Consider the following 17,527-nt stretch of genomic DNA (forward strand, 5'->3'; position numbering starts at 1 on the left):
TGAAATAGATCGCCAGTTCAGGTTCAATGCATGAGACAGGGTGCTCAGGGCTGGTGCAGAGATGACCCTGAGGGATGGGATGGGAAGGGAGGTGGAGGGGGTTTCAGGATGGTGGGATATATGTACACCCATGGCTGATTCATGTCAATGTATGGCAAAAACCACTACAATACTGTAAAGTAATTAGCCTCCTAAAGTAATTAGCCTCCAATTAAAATAAATAAATTTTTAAAAAAAGAATTTGCCTTTAATAGATAGTGGTTTTCAAAATGTAAGTTGAGTTTAGGTAGTCTTTTGCATTCTCTCTCAGCCCTAATAATCCTCATATGACCCAAATGAAGCTTGTAAAGGTGGCAGAAGTAGAAAAGTATACATGTATCAATATTTGTGAGATTACATGTATCAATATTTGTGAGATTCTTAGATTAGCAGAGCCTGGGCATTAGGGTGCATGGGCTTAGGTAGTTGTGACTCCTAGGGTCTAGGACACAAGCTCAATAGTTGTGGCAAATGGGCTTAGTTGCTCCATGGCATGTGGGATCTTCCTGTATCAGGGATCAAACCTGTGTCTCACACTGGTAGGCATTCTTTACCACAGAGCCACCAGGGAAGCCCCCTAATCTGATACTCTTGATTCATTCTATCAACCACTAAGTAAACAGTTATTGACTGATTATCTACTATATACAAAGTGATTGGGATATACTCTTGGATGAGACATTGTCCTTGCCTTTGGAGAAGTATACAGATTAGTGGGGGAAACCACTAGAGAATATATAAATAATTTTTAACAAAACTGTTGAGAGAAAATTTCCTTTAAGAATAAGGTATTTGAGTTGAATTTGCAGGAATCTGGCAGATAGAAAAGGAGAGAAGATAATTTTGGGATGGGGATAAATATGAAGATAATTTACAGTGACACATGATACTACACTTGATCTTAGCCAAAAGGCCGAGAAGCGATACAGTGACACATGATATTCCAAGAAGAGCGTGCAGAATGAAGACATTTGAAGATTTGAAAAAAATGTCAATTCATCAAGGCAGCTTAAAATCTGGGCATATTAGACAAAAGATATAAGGAGTCTAGGTAGAAAAGTCATATGCAGATGAATGTGCATAGTTTGACTCAAAACCACCACATATACTAACATTCAAGAAATCATTCCCTTGTTTGTTGTCAGGAAAGAGAACTCTATGCCAGCAGGATGGCTGACAATCCAGGATATGGGAATGAAGCATTAAGATTCCAACTCCTTTGCAAGTGAAGTCCTGCAATCTTTTAGTGTATCCTCCTTTCTTCTTTTCCAGAAAGAGAACATTTTAATCAAAACAGAAGAAGATGGCATTAGATGAAGGTAGGGTTGCCTTCTCAGATAAGGAAACTATCTGACCAAGAAAGCAACATACTTCATTACTTTCTAGAGTTTCAAGAGGGGATACTTGTTTTGGATTCTAGACCTTCACTCCTGGTGTCTATTCCACCATAATCTTAAGTCCCAAGTCACCCTTCAAGATCAGCTCAAACCCATTCATATCCACACCTAAAATGATCATGCTTTTCTCAAAATGATTTTTATATATATATCAAAAGAGCACTTATTAAATAAGTGAATGCATGACTGTCTAGAGGGATCACACCTACTTCTAGCATGAAAGTAATTAAGAGTTACAGCAACAGCTATTGCTTTTCATCCCTTGCATGCAAACATGGTAAGCTCAAAGAACCAGGTCCACTGGCAGTCTTTATCATCTCTATCCCCATCTTACCATCCAGGAAATCAATTTTTATGCAGAATAAACCTCAAATAAATAGAAGAAGGAAAATCTACTGTGTCTGACTACAATCATATAGTACATTCCAAAGCCTTCTGATTTATCTGGAATGAACAGATCAAATAAACAAAGACCAATCAGCAAATCCCTGTAACTCCTAAAAATTTCTTAGGAGATATATGCTCTCTTATGGAAACAGTCAAGCAGTAAATGATGTGGAATACAAAATCAACAAAGGGAAATCCTCTGAGGAAGGCCATTTAATTTGATATATTGAATTCTGACTGAATTTCATGAACAGCATTTAAGAAAGCAAGCTTGCTAAGGCAACCAAAACAAACACCAAAGCACAAATGACACACAAGAATCAAAGAAAGAAAAATTATAAGACATTTGGGGCTGGAAGAACCTTACAACCAGATCTAATTCAACTCTCATCTTTAACAGGTGAAAACAATATGCTCAAGATCACAAGGCTAAAGAACTTGTCTTGTGAACACTTACTGCTGATTAGGCTCAGTTTCACTCTGCTGGGCAGAATTAAAGCTCTGCATGGCCTGTACTTCCTCTTCCTCCTCATCCTCACTAGAGGCCTCTTCTGCAGCATGGTTAGATCTTGGGGGAGGAGCAGCGGCAGTGCCATCTGCCTTCTGGATTGATGGCTTCTGACAGATGTATTTAGGGTCTCTTCCAAGATTACAGATTTCTTCAAGTAACTGAAAGGGAAAGGAAGCAAGATTATTTATTAGTAATGAAGGAATGGGGAGATGACTAACACTTTTTGGAGCACTTTCTATGTGCTATATACAGAAGTGCCCAAACACTTTCATTGTTTGTTCAGTTACCCAGTCATGTCCGAACTTTTGTGACCCCATGGACTGCAGCACGCCAGGCCTCCCTGTCTCTCACCATCTCCTGAAGTTTGCCCAAGTTCATGTCCATTGCATTGGTGATGCCATCCAGCCATCTCATCCTGACGCCCTCTTCTCCTTCTAAAACACTTTAACTAAATGTTATATACACTATTTCTGGCATGTAGCCATTAATTTCATTTTACAAGAAGGAAACTGGAAGTCTTATGAATTTAAATAACTTCTTCAGGATCACATGGCTGTTAAGTGATTGACTGACTGACCTGACTCAGCAACCACCAGTAACTCATATACCAGCTTCAATAATCCTAAGAGACAACTAGTAAATGTGAAATAAAAAAAACCCAAACAAAAACCCAAGCAAGAAAGACTAGAAAGGGTAATATGCTTTTACAAACAGAAGCTAAGCCTCAACAAGTTCTTAATATCCTATACAAGAATGCAATACTTAAGCGACTTTTTTGGGGGGGAGGGACAAAGGACCAACCCAAGGACTCGGAGGAAATGAGGCAGACATAATCCTCTTATAGGCACAGTCTAAGAATCCAAATGACCTCCAATATACCATGCCTTTTCCTAAAAACTCCCACTCCACTGCTTTCTCATGCCCATGGTCATGGCCATATCACTTCCCACCTTGATGATCGCAGTCGTTGCATCTGTTTTGAGGGTAGGCTGATGTCTCATGAGTTCATCTACAGCACTTCCTAGGTTGGAGGCAGTATCCCCTTAAAGCCAAAAATGGAACTGTTAGACTGTAGAAAACAGAGCTTGAACTATTTTTTTTTTTTGGAGTCAATTTAAGGAGGAAAGGAGAAATTGAGTTGGTGGTTGTTGATTTTCTAATGTCATGCTTTCTTGACTGAAATCATACCAACCTCTACAACCAAATCACTGGAGAGCAGTCTAGTAAACACATTTAAAAGTAACCATGTATGCTACATTATACTCTGGTACTCTCTATTGTCAAGGTCTGAGTTAGTATTGAAGAGTGAAGAGAGCGTGAGAAAAGAAAGGAGCATAAACCATTAACCCTGACTGCCCTGATAAAAGAATGATAATGGCTAAAATGCTACAGTGCTGACAAAGCACATTTTTGAAAACTGGGTTCCTTCTGAAACTCTACCTTATTGCTATGCCTCAGTGATTTGGTCTCAAATACACTGAGAAGGAAATCTATTCATTTGTGACTATCTTAGGGACTTGGATATTAGAAAAAAAAATTACCAGGATCTCCTGTTGCTGAAGACTAGATGGTAGACCTGAAAATCTACTGCTGGCTTTCTAATATCTATTCCTCAACAGCGCTGTAACAGTACATTTAACAGTGAACTGCTGAGAAGTAAGGAAATATTATGAACACAGGTAAAGGATGAAATATTCTTTTCTACTTGCAATAGAATGTATGGCGATAATTCCCAATAAACACACACCTAGCCAGAGACATGAAGTGAGATCAAGGAAGAAACAATTTCCGTGCCAACTGGTGGCTTGGAAATCACCTCAATCTTGGCACAGCAGCAAACCCAATTATTTACTGTAAGCAAATTCTCATGAATTACCTAGAGGATCAGAACTCCTCCTCCTCCGCATGGCTGGGAGGTAATCTGGAGACAGGAGAACTTTGAACAGACGTTCAAAAGGCTGACACTGTACAAACGACTGCAGACCTCGGGCATTCAAGCAGAGTGCACTGAATACATTTGGGAGGGAGCCAAGGACTTCACGGGTAGCAGGAACCTACAGAGAAGAGAAAGTGAGCTTGAATACATTTAGCAGAGTCCAGGTAGACTTGGGAAAACGTTGGCCAGGGTACTGCACAGAGAGATAAAAAGAATCTTGATGACCAGATCCCAATAGTTTTTCTTTTCTTTTTAAAAACTTTTTATTTTATATTGGAGTATAGTTGATTAACAATGTTGTGTTAGTTTCAGGTGTACAGCAAAGTGATTCAGTTATATATACACATGTATCTATTCTTTTTCAGATTTCCCCTCAAAGTATAATCTTTCAAATACTTTTTATTTTATATTGGAGTATAGTTGATCAACAATGTTGAGAGTTTCAGGTGCACAGCGAAGTGATTCAGTTATATATACACATGTATCTATTCTTCATCAGATTTCCCCTCAAAGTATAGTCTTTCAAATACTTTTTATTTTATATTGGAGTATTGTTGATTAACAATGTTGTGTTAGTTTCAGGTACAGCAAAGTGATTCAGTTATACATACACATGTATCTATTCTTTTTCAAATTCTTTTCCCATTTAGGTTGTTACAGAATATTGAGCAGATTTCCCTGTTATATAGTAGATCCTTATTCATTATCCATTTAAACTACAGCAGTGTGTACATGTCATTCCCATACTCCCTAACTATCCCTTCCCCTCATCCTCCAATAGTTTCAATACTACATATAGAAGAGAGAATTTTCATGCCATAAGACTGCTTTTTGTGTGTGTGTATTTTATAGAAAGGGGTTATGCACTGGGAATTCTTTACAGAGCAGCAAAAAAGACTCACGTCTTTGATAAGCAGTGCATGTAGCATGACATCCGTCAATCCATTGTCCTGGAGTGAGGAAAGCAATGATGGTTCTTGAAATACAAACACAGTCACCACTTCAGTAGCTAAAAAGAGATGAGAAATATAAGAAACTGAGAGATTCTTCACAAGTATTAAAAGCAACATTTCAAAGGTTAAAACCAAACAAAGTAACAGCACCATACATAAAATAATCCCAGGACTCAATGTACAACATTTAAATGTACACAATTAGTATGAAGTAAAAGTTCTTAATACTGCTCATCAGAGACTGATCACTATTAGGAATTTAGTGATTAATCTTTTAAGATTTGTATGGGGCAATGTATAGGTATGACAATTATATATAGTTAATAATATTGTATTGAGTAGTATAAATATGCTAAGAGAGTAGATTTCAGATCCTCTCATCACACAAAAAAAGGAAAATATGTGAGGAGATAATACTTAACTGTAGAAATTATTTCACTATATACATCAAATTGTGTTGTACACCTTAAATATACAACATTTAAGAAAAAATATGACTAAAAACTGAAATTTTAATTTTTACAAGAATGAGGTTAACTTCATTTTTCAATTGTAATACACATGATATAATCTCCTTTATCTTTCCCATTTCACTACAACTCATTCAATTTGAATGGCTATATACCGCTCCACTATATACATGTACCACCCTGTATACAAACCAGTCCATAGTGGGAAAAATTGATAAATTTAAAAATAAACTCTTTTTTGTATGTTTATGCAGGAAACAAATGTATGATGCGGTTGTGAGTTTGCTGGGTTAAAATGAATGTAAATTTACAGATGAAAATGGACAAAGTATCTTCTAAAAAGCCCTTTCAGCAATTTAAAAATACCAGCAATGGTAAGAGTCCTTGGGTATTAATCTGACCAATTTTTGACAATATTGAGAAATGTGCCCTAAGACTTCTATTAATATTCTAGAATTCGGCAAAAAGTCTATGCAAGAGAAACAGTATAGCATTATTGCATTCATTAAAAAGTAGCCAAAAGAGAAGCTAGAAAAAATACTTAGTAACAAAAAAAGCAGAATTTAGTGAAACTACAAGCAAAAAGCACAAATAATTAAAACCAATAACCAGTCTTCAGGAAGGACTGAAAAAAGTTTACAAACTTAAGGGAAATCTAATAAAGAAAAGAGTAATATATATCAGCAATGAAAAAAGACCTAACTGGATTCAGAACAAATAACATTTTAGAAACTATGTGAAGTGCATGATGAAGTGCAGTGCTTTTATAAGATGTCATAAAAATCAACTCTCAAGAAATGACAGATTAGACTATTACAAGAATTTTTAAAATAAAAAATACTACCAGGTAACAGAAAGGAATCAAGCCAACCAAGCCAATTCTAGACATGTTATTAAATCTTTAGGAACAATTAAAACAAGGCTTTCGAACACATGAGATTTTTTTTTTAAGTTTGTTTTTAAAACTTAACAAGGAAAGTACATGCATATACAATATCCATAAGCCATGTATAAAACAAACTCATAATTGCTTATACCTAAGATCTAAAAGAAAGCAGAGGATTTTCAGTTCAAGACAGTGAACAGAACTCCTCTCATCAAATACTAATGAAATGGCAGATACATGACAATTACTGGGACCAAGAGTTATGAATGGCCTTTACTATTTCTGATGAGCTTTATAAACTTATGGAAATAAGTCCTTTTTTGGGTTTCTACTGGTATATGAAAGCCTCTTCAATAGACATTCATTTGTACAAATTCCTTAGAATTTAGATTCTAAGGAGCTATTAAAATTGAGTATTCATAAACTAAAATTAGTGTTCTATCATCAAGTCTGTTATCTTGAGGGGGTCTAACTGTAATGCTGCATCACAATGCTACTGTGCAACAGGGTCATTTGGAGGAGATCTAACTATAATGCTGCATCACAATGCTACTGTGCAAGGGGGACAGTTTAAATACTCCTTTAAAATTAATAGATGATTAAGAATTAGAATGAACACAGAAAAACCAATCAGCTTCAGATGGAACTAAGCAACTAACTCTTAAAAGAATTTAGATAACTCTTTAAATCCACAAGCCCATAAAATAGCAACAATCCAAGACAAATGGTCTCTTAAAAACAAGGTAACAGTTGGCTATCAAAAACACCTGTAAAAAAAACTAAAGATTTGGTAACACAACAGGCATCTTAAAAGAGCATACAGAAAAATTCTCTCAGAAAGTTGTGACATGAGATCTTACGGTAGGCTAAGAACAGGGCATATGCAGACTTGAACAGATTAAACTGTGGCAAAGCTAAAACAGAAGATGAGAGAGAAGAAAGGGCAGTTGAGGAAGTTAAAGGGGACATAGTTGGGCATAAAAGAGTGCCAGAAAAGCCAGAGGTATAATTTGGGAGGAGGCAGTCTTTACTTAGTGGGTTTCAGCTTGGACAGCAGCAGGACATTACAACCTCACCAACTGCTTCCTCATTTACTTCCCCTTCAGGTTCTTCCTAGTATTCCACCAACTGGCTACAGAAGGGAGACATCAAATGCCAGTGGGACATCTTTTTACCTTTTATACTGGGCCTCATCACCATCTTTGGTCTTACAGACAGAAGTTTAGGTGTCTTCATTCTGTTAACAGATTAATCTTCTAGAGGCTACACAGGTAACTGCCCAACTCCTGGCCAACTACATAAACCGAACAGCTCAGGTCTTAGAAGCCCTTAATGAGGGACAAAGCAATCTACTTGCTATGATAATTGATAACAGATAAGCATTAAACTACCTACTGGTATTTCAAAGTGCAGCTTGTACCTTAAAAGGGGACTCCTGCTGCATGTGGGTTAATAGAATAAGAAAGATAGTTCAACAAATACAACAACAAACCAAAACAGCTAATTATATTACTAAAGTACTCCAAGAGATTCTCAGTCGCCCATTAACTTCTTTCCCTGGCCATCTCCTGCCTGGGGTGAAAGGCTCTACACTATCATTTATGGAGTTAATAATTGTTGAACTAATTATTTTGGGTTGGATTTGCACATTTCATCCCTCTCAAGTACAAGTTTATTTACAGGGAACCTGTCAGGTTGTTACGCTAATTCAAATGCCAGGGACGAATTAAGACTTTAAAGAAGGAATTCTGCTTGTATGCTTCCTGCATCATCCTGAGAGGGCTCACCTGCTCCGCACCCCTGACCACAAGAACAAGTATCTTCTTGCTGCTTCTTTTAAACTTCCCCTTTATAAATAAAGGCTTGTGCATTTGCTTTTCTGTTTGGGGGATTTCTCCCAAAGAGAGAGCCATCCTTCCCTGCCCCTTTACCTGGGACTTCTCCAACTGAGTAATAAATCTTTCTTTGATCATACCAAACTACTGTCAGGAGTTTTTCCATCTGAAACTAACCTTGGGAGGAGTCTCTCCACGTCAAAATGGAGTTGCTGTAACACAAGGGAACACTCCCTCAATCTGATTAAGAGGAGCAAAACATTCAACACAAAATCTGCTGACCTCAAACTTTGTTTTAAAGCAAACCTCAAACTTAATGGTGAAATACTGACTGAATGCTTTCCCCTGAGGTCAGGAACAAAAAGTAAAATAAAGCATAAAGATTATAAACATAAAATTATTTGTAGATGATGACTTTATAGAATATCTTAAGAGATCAACAATTATGAACTACTAATGTAGCAAAGTCACAAGATACAAAGTTAATATACAAAACCCCTATATTGCTTTGGTGAGGGAGTTAAGTATGAGTCTGTAGTAGCTAGAACTACTCCCTCCAGACACTCTGGAGTATTAAAATATGCATGCTACTGGTACCAGGAAGCATTCTCTATTTCTATACCTCCCACTAAATCCCTTTACAGTTTTAAGGGGAATTCTAGAAGCATATATATCTCATTTATTGTCCTGAATATATAAGAAACAATTTTCTTTACTACAGCTTACAGGTTTGACATTCAGTTCTAAGAATGGAAAACATTCTGATTGGGCTTTTTAGACCAAGGTTAGGGGCTAAAAACCAGGGGCTTCCCCAGTGGCTCAGCAGCAAAGAATCTGCTTGCGATGCAGGAGACACAGGTTTGATCCCTGTGTCTGGACTATCCCATAAAGGAGGGTATGGCAACCACTCCAGTATTCTTGCCTGGAGAATCCCATGGACAGAGAAGCCTGGCAGGCTACAGTCCATAGGGTTGCAAAGAGTCAGACATGACTGAAGTGACTGAGCCTGCAAGGGTTAACCACTGAATAAAGACATGTTTCTTATTATACCTGCAGTGTTTAAGTGTAGCACAAAAAGCCAAGTGTACAATAGTATTACTGATCGCAATACACTGAAGAAAAGGTTTCTGTAGTGTAATGGTTATCATGTTTGCCTGACACAATACATTGCAAATGGATAATTATTTGATAAGGAACTCTGGTCTTTCTCTATTTCATCACCAACTAGAAAGATACAAAATCATACAGTGGACAAATATTCTGCAAGGATATAAAACATACACACAGAACACTGCCAGGTTATTCCAGCTTGGTATAAACAAGTTCAACTCCAGTTACCTAGGAGAAAGAGTGATGGGCCATAGTATTCTGCATTGCTGATGATGTGTTTCAGGGAGGTAGGCAGAGAACCATCCATCACTAAGAGAAAAGAAAATATCAAGAAGAATATGATCAGTCCAGTAGCAGTTTGATGGGTGGAGATGATGGATCAATACATTACATATACCACACAGTAGTAAACAAAGTCTATTTTGATTCCTTAATGGTACCCACTTGTCTCCTCCTAATATTTTATTATTTATTCTTTGTCTATGCAATAACCTTTTAACAGTAGATCAAAGAATAAAAGAATACAGAGACGGAGAGACAGAGTGGGGTAGCAGACTGGAAGTGAACACATCTAAAAGCTGGAAAAGGAAAAAAATAGATGAATCACTATTAAAATAGTTGAACAATCCTTAGGTCCAGGAAAAGTAACACTAAAGGACTAAAAGCTATTCAAAATGGCATGACCTTTTCCTACAAAGTATGAAAAGGACCAATCCTTGAGAGAGTCAAACACCCTTCTAGAAAATATCTAGAATCCAATACCATGTCGTATGCCATCTGAGAAAGCAGGATCTTGAATGGCCTTCTTGAGGAAATTCAACATGGATTTGAGAAGTGCGGCTCGTTGTGGAATACACTGGACTCCTGGCAAGGGAGAAAGAGGATTATACTGGTTCACCATTATGTACAATCAGCAGATACATAAAACAAATTTTTAGGAGATCCATATACACTATACCAATACTAGCAGACATTCGAAGTGAAATCTCTGGATGCTGGGAAGAACATTTACCTAAGCTTTAAAATGAGAAAAAATAAATCACCAAGGACCACACAAAATTATACTAGAAGTCTAAAGTATTAAGGAGAAAAATCACAAAGTAAAAAGATTAACTCTAATACTTGTTTCCCATTTTGAATATTATCTGCCCTCAAACATGGATGTGTTGATAAAATAATCAATACATGAAGAGTTGAAAAATTATAAATACTATGAAGTATTAATTATGAGAAAATGAACACCAGAATGCAAAGTAACAGTCATAGTCATAAGAAGCAAACCTCCAAATGTACTGCTTAAGCTCCCCCAAAGGACCATGCTTCACTAGCTTAGTATTTTAATCACTGTGATTGGTTGTGTCTCTATATGTCTACACACCAGGACGAGGGCCAGGGCCAGAGGAGATGCCAGTGCTGCTAGAACTTGATGCCCTTAATTCAACATCCAGCCGGTGCTCCATAGAGATGGATGAGCTGGGACTACTTTCCATAGTCACATCTGTAACTGAAGTAAAAGTTATGATAAAGAAATTAGAATAAAACAGACCACCAAAGAAAAGTTATTTGAGAACACTTTTTTCTTTACAGAGAGATGAATCAAAATGGAGAAGGATTAAAATACTGAAACCGAAATGAAAACACAATTGACCCTTAAACTTCACGAAGGTTAGGGGCCCTGACCCTTCAAATAGTCGAAAATCTGCATATAACTTTACAATCAGTCCAACATACCTGAGGTTCCAAATCCATGGAGTCAATTGTGTACAGTATCTGTATAGTGTCTGTAGTACTATACAGATAATATATTCACTGAAAAAATCCACTTATAAGGGGACCCATGCAGTTCAAACCTGTGCTGTTCAAGGGTCAACTGTACCTTTCCACAAAGACTAGAAAGGTATTTAATATCACTAGTTATTCAAGATATGCAAATTAAAAATAGCCCTACAAAAGAAGTCCTTCAATATTTCTCACCCATCAAATTTGGAAGGGAAAAAGGTGGTAAATATGTAATTTCTTTACTACTGGTGGGTAGTAGGTACAGTTTTTTTGGAGGGTAACTTAAATATAAGAAGCATAAAGACTGATATGGAAGGATGACTATGATACACTGAATGAACACTGCTATGTTAATGTTCTCATCTTCTTGTTTTTCTTTTTTCATCTTCTTGTTTTATAAAACTAAATACTTATATCAACATATATTTGAATATGGATAAAAGACTGAAAAGAACTACGCTAAAATAGCTATGGTGGCTGGGAAGTGAGTTATCATTCCTACTTTTACACTTGAATAATTTTAATCAATCAAATACAAGATACAAAATTACTTCTTACAGCATATAAAATACAATAAAAAGCTCCATTAGTGATAAACCACTGCTTACATTTTGAAATATTTTCTTCCAATCTTAAATACATATACAGACATACAGGACATGAACTCACGGTTCTGTAACCTGATTTTCAGTGAATTTTTTCTATAGGTACATCATAACACCAGAATTAGTTGTTAAAAATGTAGATTTCCTAGTCTTCACTTTTAAACTTACTAAATTAAGCATTACACTAAATCCTTAGCAAGCATTTTAATTTATTCCTATTCTTATGGTTTCTTATGTTTGACAACCACTGATTTATTGTGAACAGTCTTTAAATCATCTTCTATACCACAACATTTTGGAGATGTCACATTTTAATCAACACCTGGGACCACATGACCACACCCATTACCTTAAATGCCAAGTTCCCCATTGCAGACTAGAGATAGAAATTGGGTAAAGGGCCCTCTAGGGACAGCATGCACATAGTTAATTGTGTTTGGGGGGGAAAAAAGGAATGAAAACTTATGGATATTTAGTGTCAAGAATGAAAACCATTATAAAAAATTTAACATCATTATTACTAGCATTGTTACAGACATATGTAATGACATCCTGGGTCATGAAGACAAGATTAAATACTCTGGTAGGATAGCTGTGAAACAATTTTTTTTTTGGTGAAACAATTTTTTATTTTGGGTACTATTACTAAGAGCTATGCACCAGGGGAAGTTTTTAAAAAGGACATAATCTGATTTACACTAAGATTAAGAATACTTGGTCTTCTTTCAGATTTTATGATTTAAAAGTTGTTCCCTACCCAACAACTATTCCACCTCCCCCTTCTCAGAACAGCCAGATAATTTCACAGGGTCCCATTTTAGTGTCTATATTCTCCTTATCTTTTCGTAATATATATTTAAACACCTATGATATACATATCAGGCACTATTGAAGATTATACCAGTGAACAAAACAGTATTGTGATCTCATGGAGCTTACACTTTAGTGGGAATAAGAAGATACTGAATCAATAATGAACCAATACTAATAGTAATTATTAATTACCATCCATATCAGTTTCCATTTCTTCTCCTTCTTGTGCAGTACTGGGTCTCTGGATCTTTGGCTTGATCACAAAAGGGCATTCTTTTCGGCACAAATCAACTTCATGCTATGATCAAGGGAGAAATAGTAAAATAATCCTACATATATAATAGAGATTAAAAAATTATAACAAAAGAGTGTCACAGGCAGATTACAGAAATGGTTTCTAAAAACAAAAAAGGGATAACATGGCTCTTTAGGGTTATTACATTAGTTTCTAGGCATAGCAATCACTATATCTAAGTATATGCAAAGTACTCCTTATATACCTCAAGTCTATAAATGAAGATAGAAAGTCCACTATGGGATTGAAAAGCTGCCATGTCCAGGTTGGTGATAAGGTCAACCACTCTGACAGCTCTGGTGACAAATGTTATCTGGTCCTGTTCATCACCAAGAAACTTTATGACCTATTAGGGAAAGAAAAAAGTAAAACCAATCAAATGAAAGCTGTAATAATGTATTCTTTTGGAAACATGCAGTCTAGGGTCTCAGGGAGGCACCAAGGTACAATAGGAAAAAAATATATGTTTGATTTTTGGTACTTGCCAAATGACAGCTCTATGACTTCTGAGACTCAACTGCCTGAGGTAATAGGGACATAAATTACCTTTCAGGATTAAATAAAATATTCAGGGAGAAAAGAGCTGGTGCCTGGGGCCTAGCACATGGCAAAATCTATCATGCTTAAGGTCAGGAGGAGATGTGGCAATATCTTAATTAGTACCCAGGGCCTCCTATTATACCATGCTGGACTATGATCAATTCTTAATAATGGAAATAGCTGATCTTAAAAGTTGTTAATGAGAAAACTAGAAGGCCAAACTTGAGCATCAAGCAAAACATTTTCTGGGTAAGCTTTCTTATGTTAACTATCCTCACTGTAAACCACTTCAAACTTAAGTTAATTTCCTCCCAAATGTACTTATTTTAAAAAAGTAAGTAGAGCACCTTCAATAAGGCTTCCATCATTCCACAGGAGACCAAGGCTTCGCCACCAGCATCGTAGCTGGCCAGATGGTATAAAAAAGAGAAGAGAGCAGTGGCAAACTGGTGAGGGTATGGATCCATGGAAGGGTCTACAAGGGAAGTTGAGAGAGGAAGAGAAAGAGCAAGTTCAAAATTTGGTGTTAAGTTGGCAGGATGTTAAACAAAGGCAGACAAAGCAGGGGGCAGGGTTCCTTTAGGTGCCCAGGATAATAACCACAAAAACTTACCAATCATGGCCTGGATACAGTTTCGCACAAGTACAGGCAAAAATCCATGGTAGGAGGCAGTTCCAGTACAGTCAATAATACTGCTGAGTTTGGGAGTTCTCTCCAAGTGGACAATTGATGTTAACGTTCGTAAAGAAGCAGCTTTAATCTCCTATGAAAACAGAAAGTAAAGTAGCTCAGCTGGTAAAGAACCCACCTGCAATGCAGGAGACCCTGGTTTGATTCCTGGGTCAGGAAGATCCACTGGAGAAGGGATAGGTTACCCACTCCAGTATTCTTGGGCTTTCCCTGGTGGCTCAGCATGTAAAGATAAATAAATACTTACCATAAGCTGCTTATCTGTTATCTGAAGGACATCTACCAACTCCTCTATCAACCCATTATACAAGATACTGTTTGCTGACTCCTGCAAGGCATTGGAATACACTGCAAAAGGAGAAATAAACACTTTAGGCAAGAAGGCAGTGGTCAAGCCACTGCCCAATGACAGACCTTCTGACATCTACCTGTTCTGGGGAAGGACTCCCTTCCCACCAGCACTGGAGGACAAAATCATTGAATTCCAGAAGATTGGATCAAATATAGTTATAAGTCCCAAGCACCCACCAAACTGATTCTCCTATTATGGTATCAATTGTCTTGAGCAAGGATTTTCAGAAATTTAAGTATAAAAAGAGAATTAATTCTTTATAATATCACTGCTTGATAACTCATATGTTTCTGTTTTACATTGGAAACTTACACAAACTATAAAGAACAGAATTTATGGACTACTGCAGACCAAATTAGAAACTTGTATGACACTGCAGTAAAACTTGAGAGTACTTTATTGGTTTTTTCATTTAATCCTCAGATCAGCTTATAAAATACATACTGTTCCAACATTAAATCAGGAAAGTGAGGCCAAAAGGATAAACAGGTGCCTAATAATCTACAAAGTCAGGGTGAAAGCCCAGGACTGACTCTGAAACCAGTGTGATTTTCACTATACCACTCTACAAGAAAAAGTAAAATGCACAGTATTATTTAATCAATTTCAAAATTCATTTCAAAACTCCCAAAGAGAGAAAGATGAACTGCCAAGAGGAAAAATAGGGTCTAAGGGAAGATGACTATCGGAACACTTACAAAAAAACAAAACAAAAAACACCCACTAAACCTATGTGATGTGTGAGTCATACATATCCTCTTTCTGATCCAACATTAAGGAGCCCAAGAATGATGAATACAGTGAACACTAGAAATGCTGGCAATTTGACTACAATTTAACTTGCCACCTAGGTAACTACCATAAGCCCATAGCAACAAAGACAGATGAAGTTCAAAGGAAATCAAGTCTAAACTGTCTAATCAGGACCTATAACGTGTTATGCTCTTACCTAATATAGATATTGCATGTAGTCTGGCCTGAACAGCTTGCAATCGCTTCCTGTGATTAGAAAAGCCATGGGCTAGTCGTATGTGTGTAAATAACAGCATCTGTAGAGACATAAGACCTAAATTAGGAAACCAATGGAAAAGGTGACTATACTTTCTGAGGGAGGGCTAAGTCTTACTCATTTGGCAAGAGTTCTGATTATTAATCAAGTTAACTATCTGATCACCATTACAATGAGCAGAAAAAATATAACACAACTAAATGTTTTCTCCTTTGGTAGCCAAGTGTTAAGCTACCACCTCTTAGATATTCATGGTGAATAAAGCTGCTTCTGTTTTCCTCAAACTTCATCAGGACCTAGGAAGCCAATAAGTGTTGCCCTCATAAAAGATGAGGAAACTAAGGCACACAGAGGCTAATTTGAACATGGTCTGATTCCATTCTTTCTGCTATGCTATCTCCCTACTCCAGCACAATAGTCTGATCTATATGGATATTATTTAGATATTTATAAGACACATCATACCTGCTTATCCTTAGGAATGCTGTACATTTTGGTAAGAGACTCCATTATTTCAGAAGGGCTTTCTGAAATCTACATTAGGAAAAAAGATAGTTAGGAACAAAAAGTGAACTAAATGTTAGAACTAACCAATAGTCAAATATTCCTCTTACCTTGTCAAGTTGCTCTATGTGAATATAATGTAGTGTGTTACTAGATGTCTGAAATTAGAAAGATAAGAGAGTTGTTAGGAGTCACTGTATACCTTAGCTTCCCCATGCCATAGGACTGCCAAGAGCTATCTGAAAAACAAGATGTCACCCTACATAGAAGACTCAACTGTAAGCTCTCAAAAATCAAAGTGTTCTTTGGAATCCCCCAAATGCTCATGTTATACATTCTCAGCAAACTTTCTTTGAAACCAGATTAAAAATAATGTACATAGCCAGATACATTTCATATTCTTCCTTATCCCTTTTAAACTTTATTTAATACACACAGCCTTCATATTCACAGCAAAGACTGAATCCATGAAAACGGGTTCTCTCTAAATATGCATGGAGAAGGCAGTGGCAACCCACTCAGTACTCTTGCCTGGAAAATCCCATGGACAGAGAAGCCTGGTAGGCTGCAGTCCATGGGGTCACTAAGAGTCGGACACAACTGAGCGACTGAGCATATATTTTAAGTAGAAGGAAGAAAAGATCTTATTTATTAGACCACTTCTAAACCAAAGTGAATTTTGCTATCTCCTCAAAAAATATATGAAATGACCAGATAATTGAAGCAGGGCCCTGTAAGCAATACACAGACTTCATGCAGGCTGGCTTGAGCAGAGAAAGTTGAACCAATCACTATCGAGACTATCATACTGGGTTGGGCAAAAATTTTGTCTGGGTTTTTCCGAAAACCAGAAGAACTTTTTGGCCAACCCAATACTAAATGGTAGAATTCTCAACTGAGATCGAGAAAAACATACCAGTCCTAACACTGCCTTATAAACAGAGTCCTGTCTTTTGACAGTTCCAACGTAAGTAAGATTCAAACCTATCAGCTGGGCAAACAATGAACACTTACTCCTGAGAAGCTGCTGGATATTTTTATCTTGGGAGGGCGCAATGTATCTCAACATCATTCTCTAATTTTACTGAGGAGTCCTAGAAAGTCAACCACAGGTACAGATCATTGACTCTATTAGAAAAAGTGCGAATGAGACTCACCCTTTTCTCGATTTTGACCTCAGCCCCAGGGTCTGCATAGAATTCAAAGTGTAGTGTGGTGGCACTGGGTGGGTATTTCTGTGTAAAAAGCACATGAAAGAATCAGATACCATCTTCTCCCAAATCTTCCCTCAGTCTTAGCTACTTGTCCAACTCGGTGTGACAGCAGAATCAGCAGTGTCATCAGCAGCTACAGTGCCTGCATTCCTTGTTTTAGCAAAGCTCAGATGTCTTGTAACACAAAATCAGGACAGTGGA

The 17,527-nt window shown here is 37.0% G+C and overlaps 1 protein-coding gene and 1 pseudogene across 14 annotated transcripts in view; both read right to left on the reverse strand.

Moving 5' to 3' along the window:
* Positions 1 to 17,527, reverse strand: part of HUWE1 (HECT, UBA and WWE domain containing E3 ubiquitin protein ligase 1) — a 154,951-nt gene that overhangs the window by 70,497 nt on the left and 66,927 nt on the right. For 12 of the 14 annotated variants that reach the window (XM_070462819.1, XM_070462818.1, XM_070462820.1 and 9 more), the window contains 16 exons: positions 17,270 to 17,347; positions 16,223 to 16,270; positions 16,074 to 16,142; positions 15,549 to 15,648; positions 14,495 to 14,616; positions 14,170 to 14,320; positions 13,904 to 14,031; positions 13,222 to 13,362; positions 12,914 to 13,019; positions 10,903 to 11,028; positions 10,287 to 10,388; positions 9,753 to 9,833; positions 5,173 to 5,279; positions 4,211 to 4,388; positions 3,285 to 3,376; positions 2,281 to 2,492 (listed from right to left, as the gene is read on the reverse strand). In XM_070462819.1, coding sequence (XP_070318920.1) covers positions 2,281 to 2,492; positions 3,285 to 3,376; positions 4,211 to 4,388; positions 5,173 to 5,279; positions 9,753 to 9,833; positions 10,287 to 10,388; positions 10,903 to 11,028; positions 12,914 to 13,019; positions 13,222 to 13,362; positions 13,904 to 14,031; positions 14,170 to 14,320; positions 14,495 to 14,616; positions 15,549 to 15,648; positions 16,074 to 16,142; positions 16,223 to 16,270; positions 17,270 to 17,347 — 1,841 coding nt within the window. The remainder of the gene's footprint in view (positions 1 to 2,280; positions 2,493 to 3,284; positions 3,377 to 4,210; positions 4,389 to 5,172; positions 5,280 to 9,752; positions 9,834 to 10,286; positions 10,389 to 10,902; positions 11,029 to 12,913; positions 13,020 to 13,221; positions 13,363 to 13,903; positions 14,032 to 14,169; positions 14,321 to 14,494; positions 14,617 to 15,548; positions 15,649 to 16,073; positions 16,143 to 16,222; positions 16,271 to 17,269; positions 17,348 to 17,527) is intronic. The other 2 variants (XM_070462824.1, XM_070462829.1) reach the window with 1 other exon arrangement.
* Positions 883 to 964, reverse strand: LOC139033524 (U2 spliceosomal RNA; annotated as a pseudogene).

The sequence above is a fragment of the Odocoileus virginianus genome, unplaced genomic scaffold (assembly GCF_023699985.2).
Source record: "Odocoileus virginianus isolate 20LAN1187 ecotype Illinois unplaced genomic scaffold, Ovbor_1.2 Unplaced_Scaffold_14, whole genome shotgun sequence".
NCBI lineage: Eukaryota > Metazoa > Chordata > Mammalia > Artiodactyla > Cervidae > Odocoileus > Odocoileus virginianus.